The following is a 26922-nucleotide window of genomic DNA, read 5'->3' as shown; positions in this document are numbered from 1 at the left end:
CACCAGCTCGCACATCATCTCACCAACGTAGAGCCAACGACAGCTAATAGTTGAGCAGGTATGTTCTTATGATGTCACTTCAGAGGCTTTGAACGCCATGACATGGTGAAGAGGTGCAGGTAACCCAAGATCAATACATGATGACATGCGCTGAAGTTTTTCTCTCTTTTTTTGGTACAAAGCTGCACATTTTTCAGGAAATGAGCACAGTGCAAAAAATGCAATGGCCAGCTTTCATAGCTTGATGATTTGATGGCATGATGTCTTCATGCATGGTTCTTGCGGAACAAGAGATATCCTTGTCGGAAATCGCAGTCTCGGTTAAGAAAAAGAGACTGGACATGCGAAGCCAATGGATTTCAGAGGCACAAAATTAGACTAAAATTTAAATGTACAGCGGAACCGAGTAGGAACAATTTCTTTTACAAGTCAATCAAGCTTTGAGCACAGCCATTTCACCGGGTTCCATTCTGTAGATAATTATCGGAGATTTTTTTTTTCTTTTTTTCAAGCTATTGGAAGTTCCATATATAGCTGGTTCGACAACAACAGCTGAAACTGTAACAGTTATAATATCATTATCTAAACACTACACGATTCTCCTCTTGTCTGCAGCCAGTGCAGCCCCTGCACTCACTTTGTCTGTGCGTCTGTTGAAAAGCCTTCAGGTTATCACTCTGTTTGAGGCCTTGAAATCTATTTTTGTACAGGCGATCAGCCAATGGAAACATATGAATCCCACAAATGATGGATGTCTCACGTTATTGCTGCTAATCCAATGACATTATCTTCTTCAACACTGGGTCCAGCGGCTGAGCTATGGGTTTTAGCTGAGCATCAATGGTAAATAAAAGTCAATGAATGGTGTCATATAAAAAGACCTTCCAAAAATAATTGATGACAAGCACGATTAGGAAGAACACTTTTATCTGAAAGACTGTAAATCAGATGTACTAAAAGAAATCTATGAACGGTCTATTTGACAATAGTTTATACGCATCATATTCCCTTCTTCAGTTGTGCATGAACATGCAATCAGTAGCCTCAAAGAATCACATGTCCACAGGTTGGAAAGAAATACACTTAAGACAGTATGTTATACCCCCGAGCCAGCATTCCAGATACATGCGACTCAAGACTGTAGCATCCATTCACGATAAATAATGTCTAAATCAATGATGATGCGTGAAGTAAAGACCAAGTTTCCCAAACATATCAAACAAACTCATCATATAATTTGGAAGCAAACTTTATTCAACACATCTTCACGCGATTTGAAGTACCAATACAGTTATCATACAGTTGACAATTGATTATTCCACTCAATGGCATTGTACAAACTCTCATACACCAAGGCTCCAGAATTAGTATGTTTTCTATTACCATCATTTGGTTTCAGTCCTGTCGAGGTAGTTAATAACTTGATATTGATTGGAGCCAAAGAGTTTTAAGCCTCTGTAGCTTTCACCCAACATGTTGGCACCCTGTTTTTGTGGGGAGCAATTCTGAGTTTGAAAACCCATGATTTGTCTCCGTACTTTGAATGAGCTCGGGTTGACTTGAAATGGTTAGTTCGTGGTTGGTTAAGACCTTGTTCGATGCACCAGGGTGGTTCAAGGCTTGGCTTTGTGTGCTTCAGTGGTTTGGAGAAATTCTAGCAGTTTAAGCAGTTTAAGCTTGGTCGTGGAGTAGTTTGTGCATGGATCGGAATAATTCTGGATCTAAATCAAGGGCAGTCAAGTAGGGGATGGGCTACTCACCATTATGTAATAGACATGTAACTTCTTGGCACCACTTGTATTGCCACACAAATGCAACTTTGATGTTTTAGTTCGATGGTCAAAGCTGATCATAGAATCAACTTTTTGACTTATTTACATCTGCCTTGTATTGCCACACAAATGCAACTTTGATGTTTTAGTTCGATGGTCAAAGATGATGATATAATCAACTTTTTGACTTATTTACATCTGCTGGTGGGGTGGACATACCCAAGATACCATTTTCTAATTTGATTTATTTGAGCATGTCTAATGATGGCTTTACTACATTATAACATATAATTCACAGTACAGGCTGACTTTGTGAAACAAGATTTTAGGTACCACTTGACACACACTACGGAATAGTACATACTATGTTAGTGCCCAGTGTTGAAATCTTTCGCATACTGACCTTGCACAGAGCCTTGAAAATTTAATCATTTATCAGCACCTCATTGGCAGGCAGCAATGGCACGGTATTGGCTGGTGCCAAGCACGAGCAAGGAATCACATATATCATGCCAGTATTAGACCAGCATTCGACAAGCCCGCAATATCAAGGTTATGAAGTTTATTTTTTGATATTAAAAGAGAAACCCATCTGTTTTTGTATGCCCAGTGCATTCATAAGCTGGCACCAGCGTGCAGAATGAAGTATTTTGCTGTTGCATTGATCACATTATATGAAACTTGAATGCATTCCAACAATAAAGACATTTTCAGCAAAATCAGGTCTAAGGCAGTAAAAGAAATAATAGACATAAAATTTTAGGCAATAGCAGAACATCCAGATACGAAACTCAAAATAATAGGATACTGAACAAAGAAAAAGGTAAAGGTCATGTGCGCACCTGTCACATTGGTTATGACATTTGTGCTCTTCTGAGCAGCAAGAGCTTTCAACTTGTTTCCAGTAGCTATTAAAAGCAAGCTCCTCATATGTTGCTTTTGTTCTTTAGGACTACTAGTTTTTGTCAGAGCATCCTCAAAAGCAAGTAGATCTTCTCGTTTAATACAAGGAAGGGACAACAAAATCTACGCATAGAAATTTTGCAATGTTAAAGCATGTTTACATGACTTTAAAGCCAAAAATAGAATGTAATTTCTAAATTACCTGTCTAGGTGCTGGATCTCTATCTGCTAGATAAACATATATTTCACGACAAAGACCAACAAGATCGGCACTGATAATAGCATTTGACTCCAGGGCGAGACCTTGAATTATTGCATAGAACAAATCCTTAGCAACAAACTCTCTAAGTTCCACATTATTTGTTGATATAGCAAGAAGAATGAGAGATCCACAAAAAGGGATAACTTTATTCACTGCTTCACCATCTGTCCATGCAAACACTTCAATACTTATCCTCATTGCAGGAAGAGCAAGACCTTTGTGCATAATGAGAAAGCTGCAAGTGAACCATAATTTTCAGCTCCAACTCTTATGATAATCCTAGAGTGGATAAGAATAAAAAACTGAAGCTTAGTGAGGGTTATAGCAAATAATATTATGAAAATTACCCAATCATAGAATTTGAGACAAAAGCATCCAAATCTCTGAGCGAAGACACTTCCAGGCGATTGGCGGGCCCAAGTTGCTCCAAGGATGGAAGTCCACTGTTTAAACCTGGTGAAGCTAAAACTGAGAGAAGAGAACATATCTCACGAGTCAAATCACGCAGCAACTTTTCTTCCATTACTTCCACCATTAGCTCCAATCCAGAAAGATTACCGAAGGTATCAGGAACCTTTGCTCTACCCTCGTGCAGAAGACAGGACCATGAACAAGTAAGAGCTTGCTCGCAGTTGAGGAATAATGGATGCAAGAGGTTTTCAAGCCATGTCCCCCACAAATCCGCAGGACAGAACTTGACCAAAGGAATAATAACTAAATGAATTAGTTGGCGTATGTGTCTGAATTCCATTGATTGGACATTCTCCATAAGGGCTAGTGCAACAGAAGGACTCTCTACACATCGGAAAAAGGCATCTCCAATAGTTGCTGAGAGGCCTATGACATTATACCTGCAGCAATGCAAAACAACTGCTTTATTGGGATATATGTTAAAGAGATGCCAAAGATTGCAAGAGATGCAGCAGTAACTACCAGCATGTTTAATATCCCAGTGACATGCATATTAATTTATAATACATCATAACATTCAGTCAAAACTAAAAGCAATAGACAAGGCAAAAGAGGAGAAACAAATTTCAGAACCCATAGGAGTAAAAGACATGCAGTAAGTCCAATGCTTACCCACTGTCCCTGATACCCTTCAACCAGTTCCTTATGTCGTTTTCATTTGACTCTCCTTCCCTGTTCATGTCCATCTGAGACCCATCAGCAAAACTCAACTGACCTTTTGGTGGTTTAATATTGCTTTCCCCAAGAAGAGTAGCCTGCTCAACGTGGCTCATACTCTTCGCTGCTCTTAGTTCACCTGTCAAAGCTTGAGCTATTGGTTGAGACCAAAGAGCATGCACAGAACGAAGCAGCTGCAGATGAACAAAAGTACACCGCACTGAAAATGCCTCAAAGAACAAATTTATCCTTGCAATGCACTAAAAATTTTGCATACCTTAATATGTTTTCAGGTAAGCAAACCACCCCCACCTCCCTACCCCAACCAAAAAAGAAAAGGAAGAAAAAAAAAGGATACAGAAGCTTCTTGCTTCTTACAAATATTAACTTACCCTTAATAGAGGGGGCAGCATCCATGATAAATGACGAGACATGGGATGGGGATAAGTGGAAATATCTGTGGGTGTGGAGCATCCTTGCAGATTCATCATAGCCTTTTTAGTTCCACTCCTTTTTAGAGCTTTCTCAAAGCATGTTACAGTATGGAAAATTGACCACATAAATTGTGTGTCGGAGCAAAGACGTGGCAGACCAAATGGGTCAGACAAGTAAGCATTTTGCCATTCTAATGATGTCCACTGTTTACTTAAAGGTTCAAGTAACCAGGCTAACACTTCCTGATGTTGTTGAATCCTATATGTAAAAAAATAGAATAAGATATCGATTCACAAGTGCTCTATGAGGAAAAATAGTACATCAAGAACTACTCTAAGCTGTTTGAAAGGTGCATGACATGGGTAAGCACGAGGTGATGTACTTACCCAGCTGATGATGCCATGACAAGAAATGCTTCACCTAGAAGATTATTCTCACCACGAAGTAACTGACCCTTTCCTTGGAGATAAGCCATCATGTCAGCAATACCCTATTGCATCAAAAATATAATTGTTAAAATATAATGACGTTTTTCTATTTGACAGAGGTATTAAAGATATGCAAGCTGCACAATGCCATATTTCTAGTTACCTACTGTGCGATTCTATTTTTTGGCATTCAAAATGGAAAGATTTCCTTCCTTTCTTACTTTCTTTTCTTTCAGAATCAGGGTAAACAAATTTCATTTGACATGCCGCATTTATACGTGTACAGGATAAGAGGCACATGAAATGCATGCTCCATGAAAACAATAAATAAGATAAAATAGACAAATTTGGAGGGCAGGCCTGAGGATGATAGTGTTATTTTGATGATTAACAAGCAATTATCTAGAGCATGCTATAAGTTAAATTGATACTTCATTTATAAGTTCATTACTCTCAGTATATTTGTTTAATTGAAAATGGATAAATGGCCTTGTTCATTTGGATGAATCTAACCTTGAGAATGCAGCAAAGTGTGGTTTGAGTCGACCCATAGGTTGATTGGGTCGACCCCGGCACATCAAGAAGTCATCTGGCACACTCCTGCAAAAATGGCACAAATGAACAGTGAGTTGGGTCGACCCAAGGTAAGCATGAGTCGACCCAACCTCCAAAGAACCTCAAAACACAACAGAAGAATGCTCTCTGGATTTACTGAGAGGGCCGACCCACACAGTGGTTGAGTCGACCCAATCTTGAGTCGACCCAAACCCTGAGAGGGTCGACCCAAAGGCAAGACAGAAAGACAGACAGAAAATGGTTCTCTGGAATTACTGAGAGGGTCGACCCAAGAAGAAGTTGAGTCGACCCAAGTGAACTTTGAGTCGACCCAAAGAATGGTTGGGTCGACCCATGGGAAGGAAGGCTGAAATTGAGGTTTCTGTGGTTTCTGAGAGGGTCGACCCAAGGAATGTTTGAGTCGACCCAAGTGAAGGTTGGGTCGACCCAAGGACAGGTTGAGCCGACCCAAACACGGGCTGAACATAACGGCTAGTTGTGCAGAAATGCTTTTTGGACTCCCAACGGCTATAAACGGCTAGTTTCTTCAATCCAACGGTCAGAAAGGACTATTTGGAGGTTGGAGAAGTATTTAAGAGGGAGTATTCATCAGAGAAAGCAAGCTTTTGGGAAAATACATCAAGTGCATTCAAAAGAGAACCCTAGCAAGGCAAGCTTCATCCAAGTGCTTCATTCAAGAGTCAAAAGAAAGGGGTTGAGCAGATTCAAAGAGTCATCAAGAGCTCCATCCTCCCTTGAAGAGTGAAGCATCCTTGACTTCAAAGCGATAAATACTTTCTAACTCTTCTTTGTAGTTCATATTGTTTTATATGCTCATTTAGGAGTTTGAATCTTTTCTTTTTATTTGTTAAACACTTTGTAAAGGTTCGTTGGTGAGCCCGCAAAACCAACAAAGGTTTTTGGTGAACCCGGAAAACCAAGTGTATAGGTTCGTTGGTGATCCCGCAAAACCAACAAAGGTTTTTGGTGAACCCGGAAAACCAAGTGTATAGGTTCGTTGGTGAGCCCGCAAAACCAACAAAGGTTTTTGGATTGTGAGCCCGGAAAACAATCCAACTGTAATCCGCGGGATTATAGTGAATTCCCAAGGGGACGCTTGGGGAGTGGACGTAGGTGCTAAGGAGAACACCGAACCACTATATATTGTTGTGTTTGTGTTGTGCTTGTGCTTACGTTTATTCTTGCATCATCTTCTATCTTTGCACTAGTTTAAATCATTCAAATAGTTCAAGGAAGCATCCACCGCACTTAATTAAGAAAACGTTTAAAGCACCAAAATTTAGAAGAAACCAATTCACCCCCCCTCTTGGCTTGTCACCTTGGGCAACAAGTGATATCAGAGCAAGGTGCTCTAATAGTACTCATTGATCTCACAATCAAGAGTTAAAGATCATGACAACCCAAGTGGGATATTCTATGAGTGAGGGACAATTAATTGATAGACCTCCACTATTTGATGGTATAAACTACACATATTGGAAAGCACGCATGCGCATTTTCATTCAAGCACATGACTACGATTTATGGAGTATCATAGTCAATGGGCTACACACAAACACTAATCATGATAAAGAAAGGGCTCAGCAAAATGCAAAAGCCATGAATATTCTATATTGTGCATTGGATGATAGTGAACTTAATAGCATCTCTTTTTGCATAACTGCTAAGGAAATATGGAATATGCTTGAAGTTAAATATGAATGCACTAACGTTTCTAGTGAATTTGAAACTAGTTCCGAAGAAGAAGAGCATCAAACTGAAACTGAAAATCTATGCTTTGGAGCACATGAAGATGAGGTATGTACTCGAACACAAAGTGATTTCTCATTCAAAAATTAAGTACATACTGAAGCTCAATCTGATTTTACATTTGATGAACTTCATGATGCTTTTTCTGATTTATACTTAGAATATAAGAAGCTTAGTTTAAAGAATAAAAAGCTAAATCAGAAAAATCTATCTCTTGCTGAAAGCTATAATATAACTCAGAAAAATAATAAATTACTTTCAGAAGACAATGAAAGGCTAACTAAAGAAGTTAACAAATTTAAGCCTATAGTTGAAAAATTTACTATCAGCTCTGAAAAACTGAACTTAATGATAAATAATCAAAGAGCTGAATTTGAAAAGGCTGGATTAGGATATCAATCTTGGTACACACAAAAATTCCTTAATGATATATGTGTTAAATCCTCCACTATCTATCCTAAAACGGATTCTAATTTATCTAATGAACCTAATGAACAAAAACAGAAAATTAAAAATCCATCATCCACTTATATTAAATCAATGTTTGTTAAATTTAATAAGAGTATGCAGAAATACATTCCTTATAATCCTAAATTCTGCAAGCCTATGGACAAAATAGCCATTAAGAAAATATGGGTTCCAAAAGGAACAATAATAGCTAACCTACAAGGACCCAAAAGAGCTTGGGTTCCTAAGTTGAAAATCTGAATATTTTCTGTAGGTGTGTCTAGCACTCAAGGCTCCAACAAAAGATGCTAATTTAGAAATTGGGTGCTCTAGACATATATTAAAGAATGAAACTTAAAATATACTTTAGAAAAATAATTGAAATGAAAAGAATAATGAAATTAGTAATCCTTGCATCTCATCATTCTCTTTGCCTTAGTATCTAATTAAAACATAAATTGGAGGTATTAATCAATTTTGTGATATAGGTAATATTTTTAAAAATATAATCAAATCACTTCATTTTATAGTATGCCTTACTTACTGCTGGTAAGTTGCTAAATGATTAATCAATTTATTAAGAATAACTCTATGAATTCTCTATCTACTTGATTGAGAGTTTTTATCAATGGTATTATCTTATTGATCATAGACATGAGAATGTATACTTGGTATGCCTTTAAATATATGCACTATGAATACCAAGATTAAAGAAACCACTTTTGGCATATAAAATCAACTCATACTAGTATGGACTTAATTTCAAAAGACCTTGTCATTGGTTCACTTAGATTAATTTTTGCAAGGTCAAAGTTTGCTATGTATGTCATCTAGAAAAATAAACTAGAATCATTTCTAAATTTGAAAATATTGTTTCCACCTTTTAGCCGTTGGAAATTCTCCATAAGAACTTATTTGGATCTCTAGGATTGTGAAGCTAGGAGATAAGCTCTCTAATTTTGTAATTATGGATGATTTCTCAAAGCTAATGTTGGTTTTATTCTTGGCACTTAAATTGAAATATTTTCTGCTTTGGCACAAACTTACAAAAGATTTCAAATGAAAAAGGTTTGCAAACTGTGAAAATTCATGGCACAGCTTTGAAAACCAATTTGTTGATAAAATGGTATTGAATACAATTGTGCTTGCACCAAGAACACTATTGCATATAGGGGTTATAAAAAAAAAAAAAAAAAAATAGAACCTTTGTTGTGTAAGGACAATGCTTTGTGATAGCAGTTGATTAATACTATCATCACAGCTTGTCATATTATAAGGCTTCTATTAAATCTATTTTTAAAGAAAACCCCATGTGAACTCATGAAAAATAGAAAATCAAATGTTGCATACCTTCATGTTTTTCAGTTATACATATTATGTTCTCAAGAATGAAATATATGCCAAATCTGATAAAACAAGTATTTCTTTGGATATTACTCTTTAAGCAATGCATATAGAATATTCAATGAAAAGATACTAGTTGTAGAAAGATCAATTTATATTATTCTTATTAAAACTAGATCTTTTATTGAGAATATAGTTTATCACTTTGATTCTATGTAACAATCTGAATTTTGATAGAAACAACTATTTAAGATAATTTGATTAAAACTTAACTGGTATATCTTATTGATAATTATCTTAAGCAAATAGAATCTAAGCTAAATTGCCTTTGAAAATAAGAAATTGGTTTGACTTTGATAAATCTTCTTATTGCCACACATGGGTGTCCTTGAACCATATTAATTAATAAAGTTATCTCTTTAGTTCAAGTGACTTGTGCTTGCTTATATTTAGGCAATTTCTTGAGTAAAGTGACTCAAATTCAATTAGTGTCATGTCTCATGTTGAGTCATCTAGTTAAGAAATATGTTGTATGAATGTTTTTGTATCCTAGAGAACCTAATGAATTGCCTTCAAGAAAAGAAAAAGATTTTGCTAATGATACAGGATTTGTGAGCAAGAAATTTCAACTTGAAGGATACCTCGATGAAAGATACAATAAACATTCCCTTGGAAACAAAAAAAAAGAGGAAGATTTTCTTCAGCCAAGGGTGTAAAGAATCTAAAAGGTATTTGGCTAAATGCACTGGTAATCTAAACTCTTCTCTTGTGAGTTAGTTGAGCAAAATTAATAGTCTGAAATTATATGGTAGCATGATTAAAACTTTAATTGCTGATCATCTTGATATCATGCTTCATTCTCATGCTAGTGATGATTGTTTCATGGTGTGATTAAATTGAAGTTTACCTTTTCCTATATAATGCATAACCATGAAATACACAAGTTTATGCCTCAAATCTCTAATTCAAAATAACTTGTGATAAGCTATGAATCATTGGGCATAATGAAAATGCTGTTTGCATGATATACATTTATATGCAGCATATAAGATTATCTCTTTATTCTGCTCTTTCATGTAAATTACTTGAGAATAACAAAAAGAGAGAGAGATAAAGAAAAGAAAATGGATATTATTCAAGAGAAGTAAAATCTAAGTAAAGGCAAATACTTCAATCTTAAGGAAAAGCAAAACAAGCATAATATATTCGGCACATTTGTGAGACTAGTGAAAGGGATAAAATCCGTAATTAATTACACTTAAAAGGGAGAGTTTGAAGTGAACATTTTAACATTTCTATATTGCTCATCATAGGGATGGTGCCAATGGGGAGGCTAGTGGTAGTACCCGGCACTATTTGACCCAACTATTCGGTGTAGGGTATATTAGGGACGGCACAAGAGGGAGGCTAGTGGTAGTACCTCGTGCCCCTTCCAACTCCACCGGATAGGGAGCAAATAGAGTATAGAGCATAAGAAGGTAAAAATGAAAGTATATAAGAAGAATCAAGTCAAATTTTTAATCACTTGAAAACACACTTTAAGGATGAAATCAGTGCAAGATTATATTTAAATAGGAGGAGTTTATTTGAAAAGAATTGATTTAGATCATTGACATGCTTGCTCTTAATATTTTAATGCATGACTTAACACATAATATATTTTGCATATGGCATGATGTCTTGAATTATGGGTTCTCAATATTTTGTAATGCTCCAATCATATTTAAAATCTGAAAGTTGAATAAATTTGTAAAAAGGAGAAGAGAAGGATATCTCTATTTAGGCAAAATGAATTGATTTTGTTTTATCCTTCAACTTGCCTAACTTTGGTATATAATTCATACCAAAACTCAACATAACTACAAATATTCTGAATATGCTCTTATATGTTTGAAATATGTGTTTTCAATCGTAATGATTTAAGATGAGCTACAATGTGAAGATACATATCTCAAATTACAACTTTGAAAGCCTCCTTGAGAATCTTTATGAAATTCAGAATCTGATTTTGTATAAAAGCTTAAACTCAATATGAATTTCTAGATAAAACTACAGCTTAAGAAAAATAGAATAATTCTGATGCCTTGATTGCTTGCCCCGATACGCATCTGAAACATATCATTTCTTATCTTCAAAGTGTACTAATATTGGTCTGAATGATGTGTCTTTCGATGATCTTGATTGCAAACAAATATTTTTAATATATGATTTTATTTTGATATTGAAAAGATTTATTGTGCTTCATATATATATTATTAAAAGAGTGAATGATTTTAAGTCTAGAAATATTTCAGCTCACTCAAATGATTCTTAAGAGAAAGAAAATTTCAGAGGGAGAGATCATATAGAACTTAATCATGTAAATTCACAACTAAAGATGAGAGAAAGAATACTAAATGTAAAGTGGTATTAAACTTTGTGCTTCATTGAATATCTTTTGAAAGTTGGATTTCCATCTGTATTCATCGGTAAATCATTTATCTCTGAAAATTTAATTGAAAAGGATTCCATCTGTCTTAATTTTGAAAATTTATCTTGGAATCTACTTATGAGTTCTTATTGGCTTGCACTTTGGTGTTTCAATCCTGAGCCAATTCATTTTAATTGATTTTGATGCTATGATCTTTAAAGGAGTAAAAGAAAATTTTTAAGAGAACTCTAAAAGAACTTTCAAAGCCTTGAATTTTATATCCTACATTGCATAAATTCATATTTTGGTATCTATGCTCCAATACTTTTATATCATGAAAGAACTTTGAAGTCATTAAGAATTAAGGATTCAACATAATCTTATGTTTTTCGAGTATATAAGTTTTGATCTTTATTTGCTCTTATACTATACTCTGAAAATTAATTAGATTGCTCTCATCTTGTTATATACTTAATATATATATATATATAAAGATGTTGAGTTTTCATTCGTGCCTTCTTTGAATATTATTCTTGATACTCCTTGAAATAACTTGAAAAAGATTCCATCTACACTTGATTTGAAAAATATCTTTGGAATCTACATTTAGAGATCACTTCTGGCTTACATCCTTAATATCTCATTCCTAAAGCCAAACACATAGAAATAAGATATCATTTTATTAGGGATCATGTGCAAAATGGAAACATATGTATTGAGCATATATGTACTGAAAAACAATTAGCCGACATATTCACAAAACCCTTGAGTGAAGATAGATTCTGCACGCTAAGGAGAGAATTGGGTATATGTGATCCTTTTTATTGAAGAAATATAAAAGGGAGCCAGTAGTCTCATGATACATTCCTCCAATTTCTAAAAATCCATGAAACATGAGTCAAACTTGTTATCTATAGATTCCTTACTCATGTATCATTGTCCTAGAAAGAATTTATAAGGATTGGAAGCCAGAAAAATTTTTAGAAGCAAAAAGGAAGAGAAAAGAAAAATACTGCACTTGGGTCAACCCAACCCAGAATAGGGTCGACCCAACGTTGAGTCGACCCAAGAAGTTTCTTGAGTCGACCCAACGTCGGGATCCCACTGTTAAAAGGGGGACCCGTGAGCTATCTAGGGCACTGTTTGCCCTTGTCCTCTTCTGAAAACCCTATTCCCCACTCTCAAATCTTCTCCAATCATCTCCAAACAGTAGATTACTTCAAGATCTTGGAGAAATGGGACCCAAGAGAGTCGTAGCCAAGCGATCCGGGAGAGTCTCATGATCTTGTTTAGAGCCTAGGATATGTATCTAGTTCTCATATGTATTTTGTGTTTATCATGCATCTTTAAACTTTGATTAAGGAACATTGTATCTGCTTTTGTTTTTGGTCTGAATGTATGAAAATGATTCCTATTTTGATCAATGAAGTTTGAAGTTTATCATTTATTGTATTTTTTCCCATGTATCTTTTTGATGATAACAAAAAGGGGGAGAAGTAAAGAAAGAGTACTTTAGGAGAAGCAAAGATCATCTTGGCGGAGAAGTAAAGAAAGAGTATCTTAGGAGAAGTAAAGGGAGAAGTAAAGATATCTTTAGAGTAAATAGAGTAACAAAAAGGGGGAGAAGTAAAGAAAGAGTAATAAGAGGAGAAGTAAAGAAAGAAAGAGAAAAGAGTATCTTAGGAGAAGTAAAGGGAGAAGTAAAGATATCTTTAGAGTAAATAGAGTAACAAAAAGGGGGAGAAGTAAAGAAAGAGTAATAAGAGGAGAAGTAAAGAAAGAAAGAGAAATAATTTGTAAAACAAATTGAAAATCATATAGGAAAGCATATACATCCAAGGAGGAGCAATTTGCAACAATGAAAATGATCAACTCAAAAATTTATATCAAATTTCAGAATTTGGCACACATAAATTCAGAATTTGGCACGCACCTCTCGCACCCCGATACATAGCCTGAAACTCATATTATCTCAAATTTTTGAAGTTTCATCGCTAATGAATTATAAATGAAAGGGGGAGCAATTCAAAGAGTCAAATTGGCAACATTTAAATGATATAGGGGGAGATTTCACAAGTATATATGAAAAGCTGAAATTCAGCAGTTTAATCCCTTTTATAAACTGATTTTAAAGACAAGTATCAATAGGCTTATACTCTTTATTTTGTAATCATCAAAAAGGGGGAGATTGAGGATGATAGTGTTATTTTGATGATTAACAAGCAATTATCTAGAGCATGCTATAAGTTAAATTGATACTTCATTTATAAGTTCATTACTCTCAGTATATTTGTTTAATTGAAAATGGATAAATGGCCTTGTTCATTTGGATGAATCTAACCTTGAGAATGCAGCAAAGTGTGGTTTGAGTCGACCCATAGGTTGATTGGGTCGACCCCGGCACATCAAGAAGTCATCTGGCACACTCCTGCAAAAATGGCACAAATGAACAGTGAGTTGGGTCGACCCAAGGTAAGCATGAGTCGACCCAACCTCCAAAGAACCTCAAAACACAACAGAAGAATGCTCTCTGGATTTACTGAGAGGGTCGACCCACACAGTGGTTGAGTCGACCCAATCTTGAGTCGACCCAAACCCTGAGAGGGTCGACCCAAAGGCAAGACAGAAAGACAGACAGAAAATGGTTCTCTGGAATTACTGAGAGGGTCGACCCAAGAAGAAGTTGAGTCGACCCAAGTGAACTTTGAGTCGACCCAAAGAATGGTTGGGTCGACCCATGGGAAGGAAGGCTGAAATTGAGGTTTCTGTGGTTTCTGAGAGGGTCGACCCAAGGAATGTTTGAGTCGACCCAAGTGAAGGTTGGGTCGACCCAAGGACAGGTTGAGCCGACCCAAACACGGGCTGAACATAACGGCTAGTTGTGCAGAAATGCTTTTTGGACTCCCAACGGCTATAAACGGCTAGTTTCTTCAATCCAACGGTCAGAAAGGACTATTTGGAGGTTGGAGAAGTATTTAAGAGGGAGTATTCATCAGAGGAAGCAAGCTTTTGGGAAAATACATCAAGTGCATTCAAAAGAGAACCCTAGCAAGGCAAGCTTCATCCAAGTGCTTCATTCAAGAGTCAAAAGAAAGGGGTTGAGCAGATTCAAAGAGTCATCAAGAGCTCCATCCTCCCTTGAAGAGTGAAGCATCCTTGACAAAGAAGAGCAAAGCTACTTCAAAGCGATAAATACTTTCTAACTCTTCTTTGTAGTTCATATTGTTTTATATGCTCATTTAGGAGTTTGAATCTTTTCTTTTTATTTGTTAAACACTTTGTAAAGGTTCGTTGGTGAGCCCGCAAAACCAACAAAGGTTTTTGGTGAACCCGGAAAACCAAGTGTATAGGTTCGTTGGTGATCCCGCAAAACCAACAAAGATTTTTGGTGAACCCGGAAAACCAAGTGTATAGGTTCGTTGGTGAGCCCGTAAAACCAACAAAGGTTTTTGGATTGTGAGCCCGGAAAACAATCCAACTGTAATCCGCGGGATTATAGTGAATTCCCAAGGGGACGCTTGGGGAGTGGACGTAGGTGCTAAGGAGAGCACCGAACCACTATATATTGTTGTGTTTGTGTTGTGCTTGTGCTTACGTTTATTCTTGCATCATCTTCTATCTTTGCACTAGTTTAAATCATTCAAATAGTTTAAGGAAGCATCCACCGCACTTAATTAAGAAAACGTTTAAAGCACCAAAATTTAGAAGAAACCAATTCACCCCCCCCTCTTGGCTTGTCACCTTGGGCAACAAGGCCTTAGTGCAACAGTAAGGTTGCTCCATTTTGACCGGGGTGTTACGTGTTTGAAACATTCAAATAGCCTCTCTGCATGCGGGGGTAAGGCTACATATATCCAACCCCACAGTGGTGAGAGCTTCATGCACCAAAATGCCTTTTTATAAAATAGACAAAACTGAATATAAAAGAAAACTAAAAATAGAAACTAGGAGATTATATAAAGCAAGCTAAAAAAGAGACATGAAACACAACAGAAAATGAAATCAAAATAAAATACAATGCAAAACAAGCTAAAAAAGCATGGCAAGAAATAACAAAAAGTTAAGAAAAATAAAACAAAATAAAATGAGAAGAATATTTTATGTTAGAATGCAATCCCATCAATTGTTTCCCTATTTAGAATTGTTTAAATACACCCCCTTTGGTCTAGACTTTACCCTTCTTATTTCTATCAAGAAAAGGGTAGCAGCATTTTATATCAATATAGAAGTCAAGGTGTATGATGGCATACTAAATCAGGATCCTATAATACTTGAATGTTAAAGCAAGGTTTTAAGTGCTAGCTTGAGTGAACTCATGATGGACAGCATGTGACATGCTGGGCTAGTACCAGCAACGGCATCAGGCCAGATGACACCCAGCAAATCCTTTTTCAGATTTTTTTAATTACAAAAGGCTCTTTAAAAATTTGTCTTTTTAAATTATTTTTTAGTCTATACAGCTGGGCATGTGCATTGGCATAATAAGAGATGACATGATAAGTTTTTTGCCAGCCGGTAGGTCACATCTCCAGCAAACACCAGAACTTGGATCATTAAGGTAAAGAAAAACAATCAAAAGGCAAGTCCATTAAAGAGAGACGGTTGGGAAGTGGTTTATCCACGTTCATGGGTATAATAGAAGTGGGTGTAGGAAGAACTTTTAAGGAAACTTTAAATCAAGAGAGGAAATTAATGGATAGTAATTAAGAATAAAACAGATAGATAGCTAGATAGAGAATAAGACGTAGACCTATTTATATTCTTGTTATTAAGGGATCTATTTGAGAGTTTTTGGGAATGGGCTAAGTAGGCGAGGGCAAGCTTTGGCACAATAGTAAGGTTCCTCCATTGAGAATTGGGTGTCACGGGCTCGAAACATAGAAAAAGCCTCTTCGCATGCAAAGTTATGGCGGCATCCATCTAACCCTTTATGGATCCCAAATTGGTAGGAGCCTCGTGCATTGGGACCTCTTTTTTAATAAGCAGGGGCAGAGCTTTATTGGGCTTTGGTTTTTGGGCAGGGGGCACTACCACCCCGCTGTTGAATTCTCTATAGAGACCCCTTCTTCCTTGGCCCCACATATGCTCCCAGCAACAACACCCCCCCAACACACACACACACCGGCCTCCCAGAAAATCCTATCAGATTTGAGAGACATTGTGATCATATTCTCAAAATCCATAGCATAATCCATCTACAATTGTCCATTTTCCCCTTATGCCTAGCACACAACTATTAACTACCTAGCCTTTTTTGTTTTCATGCCTACTCTCTTAAAGTCTAGGAGTTTTCAAGAATTTGAAAACCAGGAAACAATAAGCCCTCGGTTGTTTTAACTGGAAATCATTTTTAGCAAAGCTCCTTATAAGTGGATTGCTCCCTCTATGGTTAATCTTGCACAAGGCTAGTAAGGACCCATGTAGGTTGTGTTTAGTCCCACATTTTTTGTACTGAGAAGATTTTGGGTGCTTAAACAAGGCCAAGTATCCCAAAATATAACTTTCTAGCTAGCAATTTTGAATGAGGTTCTGGAATGTTACAGATAGTATTAAAGCAGACCCAGCCCATAGCCATGCGGATTAGGAGATGCTGCAACATGGGAATTTTTGGGATTGACTATGAGCTGATCGTGGCGTTTGTGATTGTGTTCGTAATTTCACCTATTCCTGGCCAAGATGGTGAGGCTTAAATTGGGGGGGGGGGGGGGGGGGGGTCTAGTCCCCCATCGATTATATGCTAGTCAATGATCCTAACATATAACCTTCTAGCCTGCCTTTTTGGATGATATCTCATGTTGTTACAAGTCTTGAATCACAAAATACCCTACTAAGACATGCAGCTACTTTTTGGTTGCTACTTATAAGTTGTGTTTTCAATTATACTGATAAAATGGATGAAACCATTTTTTTTAAAGCTTTGATATTTTAGAAAGATATTCAATGAACATATGACACTAAGGCAATGTCTTCCAATTCTGCTATGTAGTAGAGAGAGTTTCCACCAAGGTCCGCCGAACTAGTACCGGACCCATACCGGTCAGCGCCCGATTCAGTATGGTACCGAACTTCGGTACTGTACTGAACCGATATGAGTAGGCCATGCCGGTTCACGGACCGGCACACCTATTTTTTTATTTTTGAAGTTTTCAAGAATATTTAATTGGTAATCACTCTTTTTGAACTTTTTCTATCAATTTAAGTCTAATTTGATATTTTTATGTTTTTTTGATGTTTTTTGATGGTTCTATGTTTCTGGTTTAACCTAGATGCATTTTATTGCTTTAAAATGATATAAATCATAAAATGAACATAAAACATCTTCAAATCAAGTAGTGACGTAAAAATTAAAAAATAATATAATTAATTATATATATTTAAAATTCATGATACATAGCGATATCTAAAATCGGGTCGAGTGGCGATGCCTCTCGTAGATATTCAGTTCATCAGCATGGTTAGGAGGCGCACAATCCACTCTTCTAACCAAGTGGAGTTGTAATCTTGTACGCTCATCTTATAAGTAACGTGCGTTAGGTTATAAGCACTCTTAGATCTCTCGCTCAAGTTTTGCCTCTGAGAGGTGTCCTCTAGCTGATAATACAGCTGTGGAGGGGCTCATCCGAATATGTCGGCAGCAAAATTCTACCCATAAGATGCTCTGATTTGCATCGATTAGTAGCCACCGAAAGATCCTCAGATGCACCATATCCATATCGTATCCGTATGGGTCATAGGCTACCTGTGGTTACGGACAATAGGATCCAATATACGACTCAGAACCTTATACGTCTATGGATCCTACTCCACGTGTGAGGTCATCTGCAACTGCAATATGTCCTGGATAATCTCGAGGAGCTCATCTCCTATATGCAATCATATCCTCGCGAGCTCTACCGAATCGTGCAGATCCATATAGAAGCCAACAATGGATGCTACATATATTTTCTATATCCTCGGGCATGCATCAAAGGCTACATATTTCTCAATTTTTTTCAAATTTAGGCTTAGGCCACTCTGCATATGATCGCATCAAAACTTGAATGAATGCACACCAAATTTTTATAAAGAGTAGCCTGCATGCCCTTAAATATATTTCTGATTTTATATTTTTTAATTTTTAATTATTTTTAAAAAATATATTTTTAATTTTTAAAAATTATATATAATCTGAAAATTAAATTTTTTATGTCAGCATGTCAATCGTCCATAGATCTACAACATATAAAATAATAAAGCCTAGATCGAAAATTTTGACATAACCTCCTCTTATTTTGCAATTTTTAAGCTATTTTTTCAAGCCCCCCCGAAAAAGAAGAAAATGAGGTAGGAGAGAGAAATATTTAGCCTCGGATCTTTCTTCCGATAGCATGAATTGGTGTTATTTTTGGAGTATTTGGAAAGAAAAAGCAGCGGAGCCGTGTTCAAATGCTGTTGGGAAGCCCTTCTCGGGCCTTCCCAATAGCCACTTGATGCTTTAAAAGCATCAGGTGGCAATAGTGTGAGGCACAGTAACAACCCAATTTGGAACTGGGTTGACTCGATGTGAACCGGTTCGCACCGAGTCTACACCAAACCAACCGGTTCCATCTCGTTCGGACGCTTACCGACTGGTTTCGGTCGGTAAAAAACCAGTTCCAGCCGATTCTGTAGGGGTTTCAGTCAGTACGGGCTCGGAACCAAAAAGATTAGCCGAACCGACCTGATTACGCATCACGTCAGCTTGGCACTGCCCGAACCGGACGGTTCGGCCTGGTTCGGCAGTCCTTGGTTTTCACTATTGCAGGTAGCAATGCATGATGGATTTTGACATCCACATTTTGCATTTGATGCATGCAAAGCTATCTGTGGTCCATGCTGAACTGATATGAGTACCAAAATTGATCCAAAATTCTGTTTTGCATTATTGTCCTCACTCCAAAGATACCATGGATCCACCAAACCTTAACCTCATCTAACATGCTTGACCTTACTGCAGATGAATTTTAGACATTCCTAGGAGTAATTGATTCTTTTTAGATACAACACGGTTTGCTAGTCCAATAGAGGGGGCATTTTAAAAAAATTAGGTGTTAGAATATTTTTGGAATATTTCAAAAATATTCCAGTATATATACTGATTTTTATAATTCAGTATATATAGTACAGGGTGATTAACCTAATAGATGTAAATATTCAATACCATCACTTAACCAGTGGAAGGAGTTCTCCATTAAGGATCTTTGATCACTTATCGATTTGTAAGGAGTTCTCCTTTAAGGATCTTTGATATCTTTGGTCATGAATGTGTATTCCTTTTGTCCTTGATGCACTTAGAGTATGTCTAATCACCCTTACAACCCTAATGGCAATTCCAAAACTTTCAGGTATTTAAAGGGTCATCAACCACGATACTTTAAGTTTACGGTTTCAATTTTTCACCTGCACCTGCTAACTTATCTAAACCTACTCAAAATAAGCGGGTTTGGGGTGAGGATTTCCAACAATTGGATCGTTTTGTGTTTTTGGGCGATCTAAGATCATCCTGATTACGAATAGGTCAGGTTTGGATTTCACACCCCGATCTGATGGTCACCTTGGATTGGACAAAGTACTTTAAGACCAACCCTAAGCCTTCAAAATAGTTGTAATAGTATATTGGCCATGAGTTAGTCAAAATATGGTTTGGGTCATAAGGCAGGCTATGCAAAGGTTCATCTAATAAGGAAGGCGATGCAAATATTAATTAAGAAATATATTGAAGTAAAACTTCCTTTAACAAGTTTAGAGATTCTCATGATTACCGAGACAGTGTAACTTGCTCAAAATATGTTTGCAACACCAACATGTTGCTGGCATGTAATCACACCAAAATTATTTAGTTATGATCATGACGATCCTATTTGTGTTTTAAACAAGTTATGCAGAACCAGGCCGAACCGCCCGATTCACCCCGTACCGAACCGAACCGGCAAGAACCGGGTCGGTTCCGCCCTAAATTTCAAAATCTCCCCTAAACTGCTCCGAACAGCCCCGAAGCGAAACTGGTTCGGGCCCCCCACCTCTTTAAAAGGCTTGAATCATGGTCTATTTAATTAGGGTGAACTGCCCGCTTCACCCCGTACCAAACTGGTAGCCGATCGGCATGGGTCTCCGTACCGATTCGGTTGACCTTGGTTTTAAATTTGTCAACATACTTGTTCAGTACTCGTTTGCAATAAAAACTACTTGAAACTAGACACTTCCCATGTAATAAAACAAGTATCATAAATATCTAATATATTTTATAATAACATTTCTACAGATTACTTAAAACCAAGATTTTCCATCTCGGTACTAGACTCCATATCGGTACCATCCTATTATAGTGCCGATATGCGGTACGGTATAAGATAGCAAGGTATACCAAATGTCGGTACGGTACAAGACTACATAACAATTTGGTACCGGTATGGTATGGTACAGTACCAACCAATACGGCGAACCTTGCTTAAAACTATAATATTTGTTCAAAATATGCCAAAACACTAACATGAAAGAGTTAAAATTTGTCAAAAAGTAGCCAATCATGACATACTGGTTGCAAATCATGCTGCAGGCCATCCTTTTGTGATGGTGAGTTGCAAGCATCGCCATGGCCTGGCCTGACACAAACTCTGATGATTAGAGGCCAATAGATGCATGATACATTATATTTTTAAACCTTGGTGAATGCATGCATAAAGTCATATACATAAATATATATTCGTGCCTGTATGGTGAAAGGCATATATATTAAAAAAATCACTAATGTGAAAAATTGTAAACTACTGATTTAATGCAATTTCAAACAAATTGCAACTGAAAAAAAATCAGATATAACCTTCATATGAGGAAGAAGGCTTTTATCGGCAGCTCTGGCAATCCGGATGAAAGATGTACAAATTTGCAACCTAGCATGTCGAGCATTGTTTGAGGAAGGGTCCTGTTGCAGTCCAAGTACAGAGGGTAATCAGACGATACTTCGATGCCAAATGTTATTTAATCAGAATATATCAAACACAACCTTGATTGCAAGTGGGAGTGATGTCAAAAGTTCAAAAAGTTTGTTGACAACACCAGCAACTGAATCTGGATAGTATTTCAGATAGGGACCAAATGCATCCAAGTACCGCCCAAGTGTCACTGCAAGTGTTGGTTCAGTCCATTTCAAAGAAAGGAGCTGCTGAAGAAGACCTGAGTTCACAAAGCATATTTAGAATTCAGCATGCTTCAGGATTAAAGCATTCACAAGCTACAACATTAAACTGTAACTTATTATGGATGACCTTCAAGAGTACTGTGTAATTGAAACTTGGTTTCAGGAGCACTGCTTACAAATTCAGCTGAGCCATCAAAAATTGCACCTACAACCGTTTCAAGGCCCAATTGCATGCTTTCCACTACAACTAACTCCTGGAATTTAAGTATTGCATCAAAAATGTGAGCATGTCTATTTATCATTAGACTTAGGAAGGTATTCACGTTATACATGATGATAACAGTGGTACGAGCCTAGAAACTCAGTAAAACAAATTACACATCAAACCTGAGCTGACATTGATGCATGTACAAAATTTCTAATAACTGAGTCAATTCTATGTGAAACCCTTCCTGCGGCAACAAGTGGCTTTCGAAAAGCAATAAGTCTTATCAGCTCCAACTGCACGAAAAAAGTAAGAAGCCTTAGTTTTGGGAAAATCATCGATATATATTACACTAGTCAAAGTGTCAAACACAGTCACCAGCAATCTATTTGCATAAATATCGAAGAAAGTCGTGCTGAACAAGCAGGCACTCGCATATTTGGACTATTTTAGCAACTATAACATAGAGTCTTGATAGTCTTAAGTAAAACATGCTGGAGTTTAGGTAATATAGCAAATCATAAATCTATATCTACAATTTGTAAACTTCAATTCTCAAGAAGCATCTAAATCAGGTCAATATCTAAAAGGTGAAACAGTCGTTCTTCAGTTTTCAATAAAAGATCCTCTTTTCCATGGTGACAGTGGACCACATAAAGTCATGCATATGTCATAAGCAGCTCCAATATTCAAAAATGGCCCTCGAGGGCATGTGTTTGGTCCCCACATTTGGTCTATTTTGGGTACGTAAGCATGGCCATGAATTCCAATTAATAACTTTTTAGCTAGCCTTTTTCAATATGGCCATGGGTAATTATAAATAATATCAAAATTGATCCAACTTGTGGCTCATGTGGACTAAGGGACACTGCAACATGGGCCCTTCTGGGATGGACCAAGAGCCAGTCAGAAGGTGGTTGTTTCTGATTGGACCCTTCCCTCACAAGGATAGGGGGAAGGTTTTCGTTTCTGATTGGACCCTTCCCTCACAAGGATAGGGGGGCCGTCTGAGGATCTATGCAGATGTGTTAAGTCCCATATGCATTGGGGAGGTCTTGACCAAGGACCCCAATTAATAACTTTTTAGATGGCCTTTATCGGTGAGGTCCTGGGTTTCTACAAAGATAAATGTATCAAAATATAAAGTATATTTGCATATGAATATAGGGAAAGCTGGCAGTTCTCCAGCATGTTAAAGAAGGGCCGAGATACAACTTCTTATTTTCAAATTATAAAACTAAAAAATTCCTATGTATTTAACTTAGTTCTAGTAAATGAAATAGCATTATCTAACTAACATGGTCACGCCAGAGAAAAAAAGGAATACGTGACCAGAAAGAGAAACAACATACCAATCTAGAACGATACTGACTAAAGTCACTTTTTCCATCAAACTCGTTGCTCCACAGTTCTAATGCCTCAGCAGTTGGTGAGTTTCCAACTACAATATTTTTCTTGAGCATTCGCTGGAAGGAAACATCCAAAATAGCACTGCAGATATCATCATTAATGAATGCTGACACCCCTTTTTTCTCCTTTTCTGCTAGTCCGGAACCAAAGCCCAAATTACTGCCAGCTGAGTTGTCCCCAGCAATATGTGTAGCAGCTTTTCTCTTGGATAGCGATTCTCTCATCACCACCTGTTAGCAATGGAATCAAATTGCCGTTCTCCAGCATATGATAAACTGCAAGTAATGGTCTGGAGTCTGGACAAACACATTTCAAGAACTGATACATACCAGCCAAAAGAGCAAAGATTGAAAGTGAAGTGCAATTTTAAAATGTTGGTAATACTCCAGCATCTGGAAAGAGAGATAAACATTAAAACATATAATTAATTCAGAACTAATACAAAAACAATACAAAAGTGATATAACAAAAGATCATTATGGATACACGAACGAAGTTAAAATTTGGGTACAGATGCATATTTTTAAAACTAAGACCACTAATAAACAGGTAATTGGCACACAGCACAGCCAGAACACTGAAAACTAGGTTCCTGCAGTGGTCAATCAGAATGGGCTGGAAGGTCAGTTGATGGTAGCCATACTGCCAGAACTTAGTCAGCATATTTCTTTTGCTACACTTAGTAGGCATATTTTCAAGTGAGTACAAATTCATCTGAAACAATCTTCATGAAGATATCTGCCTTCCCATTGACAGGGCAATGTTATGCTACAAAGGTTACACTAAATTCAAATACTGGCAGTGCTAAAGTTGATAAAAGACGGCAAAGCAACAAAAGTAGGAAAGAAAGAGAGATCTAATCAAGAGCAGCATTTCCTGAATCAAGGCTCAAGATATAGACTTCATAGGAGATAAACAACTCAGTTAAAATAATCATTGGTGGTTTTTCATTAAAAACCAAGTTTCCAAGCCCCACTTAAAGCATTCAAAAACTCTAAATAATGGATGACAACAATCATTGCCAATGTTAAACCAAGTCCAACAGCATAAGACCCCCTCACTAATGATCATTGAATACATCTTTGTTCAATAAAACAATGCAGCTAAACAATCTCATTTTCTCATGATACAACTCCAAGTTCCACACAATACTCCGAGATGGACCCACCAGCACAAAACTACAAAGCAGTAAACAGTTACACATTAAAAAGAATCTAGATCCTGTAAGTATTTTTTGTTAAGAAATGCACAGCTCTCTATAGTTGGTAGACAGCTTATAGAAGAACATTGTTTGAAGCCAGACCTTATATGCAGATACATAACCTACAAAATGCAAGTCCACACAGAGGAGTTCAACAAATGCTGTGCCAAACAGTAGTCTCACTAATACTTCAAACAAAAGCCACCCACCATGACCTTCTTAATCCAGCTTATATAACATCAAGTTGACCTGATGTAAGTTTCAGTAACCTACCTTCTGATTTCTACCAGTGATGTCTCAGCCTAAGGGTCAATGAGAGGGATCAACATTAACACGTATTAACATCTAGGTTTCTCTTGGAAGAAATTTAAAAAACAGAAGATAAACTAATGCAGCCATATGGGCACTTTCAAATTATAAATTGAGCGAAACATGAGAGAAAAAACAAAGGCAAAAGAGTAACAAGCATCAGTACAGCAGGCTACCTCCACTTTTAAAATGAATTCCATATGCAAAACCAAGCACTGTAAAAGGAATACTAGTCTAAATCATTATGCATGCTCAGCAAATATCAAAATCATCAATTTTTCACCAGCTGAAAGCCTGTCGCAATTAAATAATATGCTGTTTATGAAATAATAAAATTTAAATACAAGGCATAACTGATAGGTTCCAAATTTTCTAACAGAAGAAGCCTGTTGAATTCCATCAATTACCACAAAGGAGCACAATTTACACTTGACCACAGTTCTTACTTAGGCAAGTCTTTCCCAAAAACGATGCTGCCCTATTCTCTTAGCCCACCATCTATTTGTCCAAATATTTAACATTTTCTTGTGGCAAATGCAAAAAAAATGGAATGTCTAGGAAGACAAACAACTGTAGCAGCCTTGAATCAAGTGTCATTCTTTGGATCGGCATTAGAATCACCAGTATTATCATCTAACAACCGATCCTCCATTCCCAGCTCCTCAGTGATATTTCTTCAGCATCCCTTGTGGGGCTGGATAGTGAATGCTCAATCCAACCAAACTTTTCTTCCCTTGCTGTCTGAATATGCTCTCCCATCTCATTGAAACAACTCTCTCCCTCCTCTCTATGATCATATACAAAAGTCCCCTTCAATTTTCCTTTCACCGTTTTTTGCCAGCTTTGGACCTCAGACCTCTCTTAAATGGAAAGGAATTGAAATGATTCAAGCATCTCACCAGGGCAAAGTAAATAACAAATGGAAAACAGGTAATGCTAAAACACCATAAATGTTGAGGTGTTGGAAAAATAAATGAATACGAAAACTGGAATAATCCATAAACCTTCAAACAAAGCATATGAATAACTAGGTCATCACCTGTTGAAGAAATTGAGAAGTCATGGTTCCATCAGCAATGATGCATTGCATGTTAGAAGAACCCAAAGCAACCATACTCTCACATATACATTCTACAAACTCAAATTCACTTTCATCAATAGCATGAAAATTGGACCTAGATCTGTTTAAAAAATCTCTGGATACATTCATCAGCATCTGGAAGATGGTATTCATTGCAGAATCAAACTCAGATGCAGTAGCATCAGTAGGTCTTTTCCTGTATATATATATTAAAAATGGAGCAAACAAAATATTGTCAACTAAAGAAATGAATTAGATTGAACTTTGACATGCATATTAGAAAAGGATGGACCAGACATACCTCTGACAAACAAGTTTGAAAAATTCACAAGCATGGAGGCGAAACTCATTGTAAGGAAGTAAAGACCCACATCTGTTAAAAGAAATGGTTAGCACACCCAAATTCTAGCACACATTATCCTAAAGGATAAGAAAATGCAGTCAGAGTATTATAAAACATACCCATGAATCAGACCATATTTGGCAAGATCAGGAACAGGAGCCCATTCAACATATGCATTCACAGCATTCAAAGCAGCTGTTACTGTGGCCGCATGCTGTTTTGCTATATCTAACTGTTGTTTAGCATATTCATTCAAAGCAGCTCCAAAGTGTTTTTCAAGTAACTGCAGTAAGATATTATTTGCTTCCTCACTGAAATATATATATGCAGAAGCAGAAACAAAACCAAACAACCAACCTTATCCCATCTTTTTGGGGGCAGCAAACTTACTTTGTATAAAAGTGGCAAAATCTCTGTCAATGATTCTGTAAGTCCACGTAACAGTACCCTACGGCGATCACCTGTTACATGCACTCAAATTAAATCATATCAAGCAATCAACACATGTATTACTTTTCCTTTTTTATGTTGAGATATTTCTCAAAGACAGATTAATCATGGCAAAACTATTTGGTAAGTAGACACACACACACACACACACACACACACACACAGAGAGACTCAAACCTTCCAGGTCTTCATTATGAACTGTTATATCTTCAGGAAGCCATCTCAGCATCATTGCAACCAACTCAGCCTGATAAGGAAAGATTTCATTTACTGTATCACTGAGATGATTGAAGTCATAATCAGCAAAATTAAC

The 26922-nt window shown here is 36.9% G+C and overlaps 1 protein-coding gene across 1 annotated transcript in view; it reads right to left on the bottom strand.

Annotated features, from left to right (window-relative positions):
- Positions 1 to 342: 342 nt before the first annotated feature.
- LOC103713981 (protein HASTY 1) overlaps positions 343 to 26922 on the bottom strand; it is a 33130-nt gene continuing 6550 nt past the window's right edge. Inside the window, exons 5-22 of the mRNA XM_008801057.4 lie at positions 26787 to 26856; positions 26550 to 26620; positions 26279 to 26442; positions 26118 to 26189; positions 25775 to 26012; positions 23555 to 23617; positions 23168 to 23455; positions 21998 to 22111; positions 21738 to 21864; positions 21476 to 21645; positions 21293 to 21394; positions 4887 to 4990; positions 4458 to 4758; positions 4021 to 4259; positions 3285 to 3788; positions 2878 to 3172; positions 2615 to 2798; positions 343 to 830 (exon numbers count right to left, since the gene is read on the bottom strand). Coding sequence (XP_008799279.2) covers positions 757 to 830; positions 2615 to 2798; positions 2878 to 3172; positions 3285 to 3788; positions 4021 to 4259; positions 4458 to 4758; positions 4887 to 4990; positions 21293 to 21394; positions 21476 to 21645; positions 21738 to 21864; positions 21998 to 22111; positions 23168 to 23455; positions 23555 to 23617; positions 25775 to 26012; positions 26118 to 26189; positions 26279 to 26442; positions 26550 to 26620; positions 26787 to 26856 — 3180 coding nt within the window. The 3' untranslated portion in view covers positions 343 to 756. The remainder of the gene's footprint in view (positions 831 to 2614; positions 2799 to 2877; positions 3173 to 3284; positions 3789 to 4020; positions 4260 to 4457; positions 4759 to 4886; positions 4991 to 21292; positions 21395 to 21475; positions 21646 to 21737; positions 21865 to 21997; positions 22112 to 23167; positions 23456 to 23554; positions 23618 to 25774; positions 26013 to 26117; positions 26190 to 26278; positions 26443 to 26549; positions 26621 to 26786; positions 26857 to 26922) is intronic.

Source organism: Phoenix dactylifera, chromosome 1, assembly GCF_009389715.1.
Source record: "Phoenix dactylifera cultivar Barhee BC4 chromosome 1, palm_55x_up_171113_PBpolish2nd_filt_p, whole genome shotgun sequence".
Classification (NCBI taxonomy): Eukaryota; Viridiplantae; Streptophyta; class Magnoliopsida; order Arecales; family Arecaceae; genus Phoenix; species Phoenix dactylifera.
This window is presented reverse-complemented; position numbering and strand designations above follow the sequence as displayed.